Source organism: Pan troglodytes, chromosome 11 (assembly GCF_028858775.2).
Source record: "Pan troglodytes isolate AG18354 chromosome 11, NHGRI_mPanTro3-v2.0_pri, whole genome shotgun sequence".
NCBI lineage: Eukaryota > Metazoa > Chordata > Mammalia > Primates > Hominidae > Pan > Pan troglodytes.
The window spans coordinates 40,653,130-40,662,020 of NC_072409.2; the positions used below are offsets into that span (position 1 = coordinate 40,653,130).

Below are 8,891 nucleotides of genomic sequence, written 5' to 3' on the forward strand. Positions count from 1 at the left end.
GGGGAGGAAGCAGGGGGTCCTGTTAGGGGCTGGCACTGTGATCCGGGAGAGATGACAGGGTCCTGGAGGGCTGGCGGCTGTGGAAGCGTGGCATGGGGTTAGGTGGTTCCTGGAGAGGGAATGGTCAGGGCAAATTCATGATGACAGGAACACATGGGAGTGTCAGGGAACAGCAAATGGTGTGTTGGCTGCAGCCTAGGGGTGTGGGAAGGCAGCTATGGGAGATGTGGCTGGCAAGAAGGTTGACATAAGGATGACCGAGGGTCCCAAGTGCCAGGTGAGGCACTGAAGCGTTCTACTGCAGACGGCAGGCAGCCTTCTCCACAGGACTGGAGCTCAGCTTCAGGGAGGCAAGCTGGCAGCACGGACAGAATGGAGGCAGGAGTACTCTTGGGAGGCCCTGGCTGGCTGCTGGGGCCATGAGCAGAGGTGGGAGTTGAGTCCTGGGAGGTGGTGGCTCTCAATTTATTGCCTGGTTGCAGAGCACCTCCATGCCTGAGAAACCATGACTGGGGCTCTGCCCTGACCACCCCCACTTGAGAAGCTGCTCCAGGTTCTCAGATAGCGAGATAAACTGGTGCTCTGCTCCATGGCTGAGATCCACCCTGATTCTGGCTTCCCAATCTCTTCCTCACCCTGGGAGGGGCTGACAGCTGTTCCCTGGGTGTCTGACTAGGTGCTTCCTGGTTAACCCTTCTGGGCTGAGCTGGAAATCCGAGCTTCCGCTCTCAGAAGAGGGAGTGTGGGGCTGGCAGAGGGGTTCGGGAACTCCACAGGGAGCAGACAGCATTCCTCTTTTGAGGCCAAGCATTGAGGACCATGCCAGGGGCTCTGCAAAGGCTGGCTTTGGCCTCAGCCAGGGAGAGGAGATGCTGGAGAGAGGGCAGGGGCAGGAGAGCAGAACTCACTAAGGGCATTCCATCTCGCCCCTACTCTGCCTGTCCATCCCATTTAAAATTTTGTTCACTGCTTAGTTTGGCCTGAGGAGCACTAACTACACTACTTTCTCTCGAGGTAGTTCTAAGCTATTTATTTAACAGGTAAGTCCATTCCTCAAGCTGCAGTCCATCCCCACTCCTTAGCCCCTACCTTCACATCCTCACCAGATTACTTTTACTTCCATATTACCTTCATTAAGATGATAATCAAATGCAGTCTCCATTGGGGGAGGCAGAGGTTCTAGTCCAGCTTGGACACTTGTAACTGTCATATCTTGGGCAAGTCACACACCTCTTCTTTGGCTCTATGGAGGCTCCACACACACTCACAATATTCCTATTTATTCCTATTGGGAACTTATACAAGCAATGAGATGAAAATCCTGGTTCTCCCCATGTGGTGCAATGTGATCCTGGGAACATGCTTTCCCAATCTGGGCCCCTTCCCCATCCTTCATGGTACATGCCCCTGTCTGAACTGCTTTTCATCAGGGACATATTCCCCCAGCTATCTTGTCATGTCTACCCTCAGGAACAGGCTGAGCACACACAGAAAGTCAAGCTCATATGTGTTCAAGGCAGGGGAGGGTTCCTTAGGGCACTGAGGAGGACCTTAGGCTTTTACTAGAGGATCCCTTGGCCCAGACTGACTTGGAGACAGGGACCCCTTCCAGTTGGCCATTGTGTCCTGAACAGAAAGCTTAATTTTTCTCCTAAACCCTCAACTACCTCAGACTTGGGGCTGGAGCTGAGGGGTCAGAGGCAAAGTTTATTCTATACTCAGGCAATTGACTGTTGCTAAGGGAGGGTATAGAGCTTGAACCCAAGGTCCCTACAGTGCCTCAGCCCGAAATCAGGACGTGGCTTCCTGCCCTGGCTCTGTCACCCCAGCTTTCAAGATGTTTTCAGATATACTCTTGTTGAATGTCATTGTCACAGTCACCCATACAGCTGGAAACAGGAGATGAGGTACAGTCTAAGGGCTAGGATTCCAAGACTCAGAAAGTACTCAAAGGAGGAGATGAAGCACTCCACCCCAGCTCTGTCCCCTTGCCACCCTGCCCTCTCTGCTCTCTGTGGTCAGAGCCACAAGACAGCGCTGGAGTGCTAGCTGGGGTTCCGGGCCAGAAACAGGAGGCTTCTAGAAGTTATTCTGGCATCTCTAATCTCAATAACACATTTTTTCAAAGTTCTTTCTCTTTGACCAGGGCATAGGAATCACCTAAGGGTCTTATAGAAAGGCAGGTTCTGGTCTAGGAGGTCTGGGGTGAGGCCAAAGAACCAGTATTTCTAGCAAGCTCCCAGGGAATGTCCTTGCAGCCGACCTCCATCTCTTGTGTAAACCAACAGGGAGGGCTTGCCTCCCTTTGCCCCCAGGCCTTGCTCCTGGCCCTTGCAGAAGTGCATCTTGCATTCAAGTGACCAAAAGAAGAGGCGTTAGAAAATGTGAAAGGGTAAAAGGGGACCTGCACCCAGTTTTATAGGTGGGGAAACAGGCCCACTCCATGCCAGAAGGAATTTGTTCAAGACCTCACAGCAATTTAGTGACAAAGTGAAGACTCAGGCCTCCTGTATAGGGGAAAAGTCAAAAGCAAAAACAAACTCCAGAAAAGATATATACTTAAGCGTTAACTGCGCATTCTCTGGGCCAACTATGGGTTCCCCCACCCCCCAGCCTTTTTTTTTTTTTTTTTGCTGTTATTTCCCTCCCTCTTTATTTTTCTTACCTGTTATTTCTTTTAAAACAATGAACACTACTGATTATAAGAAAAAATTTTAGTAAAAGAAAATTCTCACAAAGTTTTTAGTAAATGAGATTATGTTCATGAATGTGTTTGGTAAACTGTAACTCCACAGGGCAGCTCCAAGTCATGAGTGTGCAGTTGGGCTCAAACCGTACAGAAGTCATTTCGAGGATGTTATCCTTACTCTTCTCGGGGCCCACATCGCCCAGATGAGGAAGGCCACCGCTGCCGCCAACGCCGACTACCGTGAGCAGCTTCCTGCTCCCCTGTCGTCGCCTCTGCGGTCGGGGCACTTTCCCCAAAGCGCTGGCCGCAGGAATCTTTCCCCTTAAATCGGGGAAGAAGTTTCTCTAATCCATTTTCGCGGTGAACGACCTCGGGCCAAGTTTGCTTTTGTTGCTGGTTCCCTAAGCTTAATTGCAAGCAAAGTTAATTTGAAAGAAAATACATGATACAGCTCTAGGGCGAATTCTAACGAGCCTTGGGCAATTCGGGAAGAACGTGTCTAATTATCCACAGCCCGGGGACGCCTGCACACGACGCTGGCGGGTGCAGGGCCCGGAGAGGGACAAACGATTTTTCTGTGTTCATAAAATGAAGAAGAAAAAAATAAAAAAGGCACCTCCAGTCTCTGAGCCCCCCGATGAGGGACTGGGAGGGGTTTGCAAATTCCTAGGGTTCGAAGGTTCCAAGACATACAGCGGAATGTTCTCAGGATCCCACAGTCACGGGGGCTAAGGGGGCCGCCCGCGACCCCGCTGTGGATGAGGCCCCGGGCGGCGCGCACGGTCTCCGAGGTACTCGCTCCCCTGCGCGGCGCCCATTCCCACCTGGCCGGGCCGGTGCGCGAGCTCTTGGTGTCGTCGGCCAGTGGGAGGCCGAGAAGGGCTGTCGCTCTGTCTTCAACGCCTTGATCCCAACCCTCGCGCGTCTCCGTGTCCCTTGGGGCACCTGAAGCACACAACCAGGTCCCTCCCCGCAGCGTCCTCTCTCTCCTGATGCTGACCCTCGCCTTTGGCACAATCTTACCTGTCCCGCAAGTTGACAAGTAGAATGGGGGACGAAAACGTCCGCTCTTTCCCACCCTGTCTTTCTCCTTCCCGGGGCTTTATCATGACACTCCAGGAGGCTTTGTTACAAGGCAGCGCTTATTTAAAGCCTTTCAGCCCTGCTATGCTCTGCGCTTTACAGTTTACAAAGCGCTTTTCACCTCTCCTCTCGTTTAACTTCAGGAAAATTATCTGAGGTAGCAGTCACAAATTCCCATTTCACAAATGACGACCCGAGAGGAGAAGGGACTGGCTTAAGATTAGTGGTGCTGTCAAAGCACTGGACTTGCCCATTAGGAAACAGAGAAAGGCTCAACTCTGGCACTAAGGGCAAAAACCAGCCTTCTCCAGCCCCAGTCCCACGCCTGGGCTCTTCTGCAGCCCAGAACAAAACTCCTGGGTGGAGAACTCTTACTTTCCCATTCTTCTCAACCAGGCAAGTCATCCTGACCTCTGCACCTGGGACAGCCAGCTTGTCTAGCTGAATGAAGGAGAAGAACCCTTGAACTCCATACCTGCAAAGATTCTTAGGGAGAGGAGGGCGGCCCAATACCTGCACTCTTCAAGGTCACAAGGCTGGGTCTGGAATTTGGGCCGACGGGTGGCAGGGTCAGCTCTCAAGTGCTTCCAGGTACCACCACCAAAGCCAGGAAGGGCCAGCACCTAGACCTGCACTGCACAACACAGTGTGGCTACTGAACACCTAGCAGGTGACTAGTCCACATTTAGAGAAGCTGTAAGTGTAAAACACACTCCAAATTGTAAACCCTTCATGTAAAAGGAGAGCAAAACATCTCAATTTTTACATTGATTATATGTTGAAATCATAATATTTTTGATATGTTGGGTTAAGTATATCATTCAAATTAACCTCACCTGTTTCTTTTTACTTTATTAATGTGGCTACTAGAATATTTAAAATTACATATGTGGCTTGCACCATATTTCTAATGGAGAGCACTGATTTATACAAATCCCCATTTGGACTGAACCAAGTTCACATGTCTTCGTGAACAGGATAGTGCAGTCCCAAAAATAAAAAATAAAAATTACCAATGGTTTTCATACAATCTTCTTTTTCACACCCCAGCCCTTCCCTGTTAAGTTTATACAGAAAGAGGCTGAGTTTCTCTTGCCATAACTCACTTGCTCAAAGATTTTTATTAAAACAGTCCATCTGAACACTCCAGTTTATCTGAAAGCTGTGAATGGAGCCTCTGAAATATTTAATGCTGAAAGTTTTTGCTCCAGAATCGAAACTTAAAGATTTCTCAAGGGAAAGGGGGAGAGTTATTGGACTTTCTCTAATTTTAGTGAGCCTGCTACTTAAGCAAGATACAAAATGAAGTTAAAATTCCAGTTTCTTTCTAAAGCTCACTTTACTGACTGCCCTAACTTAATTTTTCTCTTTCCTTTTTGCATGGGGGAGGCTGCTGAGGTGTAGCAGGGGGTGCTGGGGATGGAAGAGCCCTCCCCAGCTACTGAAAGGCGTCACCAACGGGCTCCTTGAGTCCTCTCATCTCCTAAACTTTAGTTCACCCTTTGGGTCCAGGGCTGCGTGATGACAAGAAACAGTGGACAAATGAACGAATGTATTTCTATCTGCCTTATAATGGAAAACCAGATTTATGACTGGGCAGTAACAGCCATGAAATTACCAGCACGTCCTGCTCAAAAGTTCAATAAGTTATGATATAATTGCTGCCTGGAGCCAATCCTGGGACTTTAGGTTAGACGCTTGGCCATGAACTCTTTTCCGTTCCCTAGAACAGCGGGCTAGGCTTTGGGTGGCTACTCAGAGGCCCTGGGTGGCCCACCATTGCTGCCAAATACGCAGGGCAGCATCCAAGATGATGGGGCCCTGAATGATAACCCGGGGGCGGTGGATAGAGTCTTGCAGCCCTCTAGTGTAACAGATGGGGGAGACTGAAGGTTCAGGTGATGGGACTGGAGTGCTGACGCACAGTTCAACTCGGAGCTAGGTCTCAAGTTCTCAGAGACAGGGAAAACCAGCCCAGGTCAACCAGAGCAGAGATTTCTCCAATTTAAAAAAGAAGAAAAGCCTATTTCTTTTGCAAATTTGTCCTCCTCACTTTAAGAAGAAAGGCGCTGCCGGAGCCTTTTATTGTAGTAACGCAGTTAAAGGCACTAGAGGCCGAACCGCGTAAAAAGGCCCGAGTTCCGGCAGCACATGGAAGGCTGAAACTGATTCCCCACAATTTGGATCCTGGTCTCTGGTGTTGACACTACGCTGCCCTCTGGTTACCGCCAAGGACCCTCCCCGATAGAATACCAGAAAGCATCCCGTTTGAGGGCTTCGCTCCATCGAGGGTCCCTGTGCCAGTCCAAGGGCTCTGGCTGCCTCGCCCCACCTCCTCCCGTTTACAGAGTACACCGGGTGCCTACGCTGTGCGCGGGGAGACCGAGCCTCTGTGGCCTGCTCGGTCTTTTCCACGTGGGTCCCAGTTGAGTCCTCTCTCCATTCCTGTTCGTTCTCAGGTTGCGGGGAACGTGTGAACAGCCGATGTGTCTATGAGTTTTCGTCCCTACGCTGGCTCACATGGCGGACACGAACCGATCTATCCCACCGGGATAAGCGGCAGCATGGCGAGCATGGTAGGCGCCTGCACTGGCCCCTCCGAGCTGCCCGCCAGGGTTGTAGCAGGCTCCCAGCGCTCCGAACTGGCCGGGCGACGTGCGCCCGTAGAAGTCCACCGTGGTCTCCACGCCGCCACTGCTGCCGCCCGCTGGGGGCGAAGCAGGTCCCGCCAGGCGGCCAGCAGCGGCAAAGATCGCACTGCCGGCGCCCTGCGGGTACGCGCCGTCGGGGCCCGCGTAGGCAGCCGCATAGGCGGAGGGGTTGGCCGGCCGGGCCCCGGTGCAGCCTGCGGGCTGGTAGCCGGTGGTGGTAGCGGGGGCGCCGGCGGAGGCAAAGGCGCAAGAGCCGCCGGGCCCCGACGGTGCGGGCCCCAGCTCTGGGCTGAGCGGCCGCTCAGGAACCAGGCCGAAGACGCGGCAAGGGCCGGGCGACGCCGCGGGGTAGTAGACTGGAGGCGGCGCGGCCAGCGACGGCGGCGCGTAGCCTGCATAGACGGCACCCGGGTAGGGGGGGCGCGCGGCGGGCACCGCGCCCGGGAAGATGGCGGCGGCGGCGGCGGCGGCGGCGGCTGCGGCGGCCGCCGCGTCGTGCATGTAAGCCGGGTAGGTGGAGAGGTCCGAGCGCTTGAAGCGCTTGCGGCGGCGCAGGAAGCTGCCGCTCTCGAACATGTCCTCCGCGTTGGGGTCGAGCGCCCAGTAGTTGCCCTTACCCGGGCGGCCGGCCTCGCGCGGGATCTTGAGGAAGCAGTCGTTGAGTGTGAGGTTGTGGCGGATGCTGTTCTGCCACTTTTTGGGGTTGTCGCGGTAGAAGGGGAAGCGCTCGGTGATGAACTTGTAGATGCCGCCCAGCGTGAGGCGGCGCTCGGGCGCGTGCGCGATGGCCATGGCGATGAGCGCGATGTAGCTGTAGGGCGGCTTCCCGCGCTGCAGGGGGCGCTTGCGGCGCCGCCCGCCCGCCCCGCGGCCCGTGGCCTCCCCTGGGACCCCGGCCCCTGCTGCCGTCTCGCCGCGCTCTTCCTTCACGGTAGCCAGCACCTCCGGCTGCGGCGGCGGCGGCCCGCTCTCGGCAGTCATGGCGCGGCCGTCCCGCACCCCCGGGCTCTGGATCCCCGCGGCTGTCGGGGGGCGGGGGCGGGCCTGGTGTCCCCGGAACGGACGCTCGGGCCTTCTGCGGAGAGCTCAGGGGATCGTCGCGGGCTGGTCCCGAGAGCCCAGCGGCCCAGGCTGGCGCGCGCTGGAGGCTCAGCGTCCGTGGTCTGGGGCTGGCGCGGTGCAGACAGAGGCTCGGGAGTGACCCGCCAGCCGACGGCTCAGCCCGCGTGGTGCTTCTCGAGGCGGGCAGCGGCGGTGGCCTCGCGACCGGGACTGGACTCTGGTCGCCGGCTGAAGTGTCCCTTGCGCGCTGGTGCCGGGCGGTCAAGGGGTCCGGAAGCGATCCCTGGGTTGGGGTGGCTGCAACTGGTCTGTGGTGCCCGCTAGTTTAGGATTACTGCCTAGGTTGTGCGCGCAGAAGAGGCTTCAGGCTCGAAGGCCAGAGCGAGGGCAGTTAGTACTGGCGCTGGGCGATCTGGCGGGGGCCGCCCATGCCCTGCCCCCGAGGCCAAGGCGGCGGTAAGCGCCACGGGCAGTGAGGCGAGGCGGGGGCAGCGAGGTCGGGGCGCTGGCCCAGGCGGGGCGACCTGAGGCTGGTCCTCTCCACGGCGTGGGTCTCCAGCCCTGCGGACCGCTGGCGAGGCGCTCCCCTGCACACACCGGGACCGGCTCCTCCCTCCGCCGGCTTCCCCTCCTTAAAGGCGCCAGGAAGCGTGGGGCGGCACCGGTTCCCTGCCCGCCCCCCGACTGCCCGCCCCCCGGGGCCCGGGCGCACCTCCCCAGGTAGGAGCAGCTGTGGCGGCGCGGTAGGAGCCCCACAACGTCAGGGCGGGGAGGGCGCTTGGAGATCCCCCGGGTCGGCCCCCTCCGCACCCCGATCGACTGAGGCCCGGAGAGTTCAGGAACCGGCTCGGGAGACCTCAGCGCCCGAACTCGGAGTTTTCGGACTTTTCAGGCCTCTGCCAAGGGCTTGGACTCGCAGGTGAAAGGACGGGCTCATCTCACTTTTTTGTCCTGAGAGGGTGAGAATTGGCCGAGAGGGCGCTTGGTTTTTGTGGGAATGGGGAGGGAGAAGTTCCAGGAGACTGGCTCCCAGGGCCTTTCAGGATGGTTTCCAAACCCCAATCGTGGCTGCCACAGCCACTCGGCACTCCAGTCCCCCCATCTTTCGAATGAGTATTCCTAGGCCCGAAAGGGAAGGTGACTTGCCATGGCCCCACTGCGGCTTCTCCGCTTAGCGGAGTCTCCAACCTGCGTCTCCTTTAGGACTGCGCTTCCCAGCTGTGTGGTAGAGGTAGCCGCTTTCCCTTTTTGGGCCCCAGGTCCCTCGACTGTACCGGGGTCTGGATCTCTCAAGAGTCCTTGCGTGGTAGATATTTAGGGATAGGCCAATCACCACCCCCAATCATCCGTCTTTGAGAGGCCCAGGATCTGTCTCTATTTGATGATGGATAGTGGTGCACGGATTA

At 56.2% G+C, this 8,891-nt stretch overlaps 1 protein-coding gene across 1 annotated transcript; it reads right to left on the reverse strand.

Moving 5' to 3' along the window:
- Positions 1–2,701: 2,701 nt before the first annotated feature.
- FOXE1 (forkhead box E1) lies at positions 2,702–8,094 on the reverse strand. The gene has a single exon (XM_016961299.3). It carries the CDS (start codon positions 7,402–7,404, stop codon positions 6,289–6,291), a length of 1,116 nt encoding a protein of 371 aa, XP_016816788.2. The 5' UTR covers positions 7,405–8,094; the 3' UTR covers positions 2,702–6,288.
- Between the last annotated feature and the right edge of the window lie 797 nt (positions 8,095–8,891).

Bases quoted from the DNA above. Each gene is read 5' to 3' on its own strand.
- FOXE1 (XM_016961299.3), bottom strand. From the start codon at position 7,404: ATGACTGCCGAGAGCGGGCCGCCGCCGCCGCAGCCGGAGGTGCTGGCT.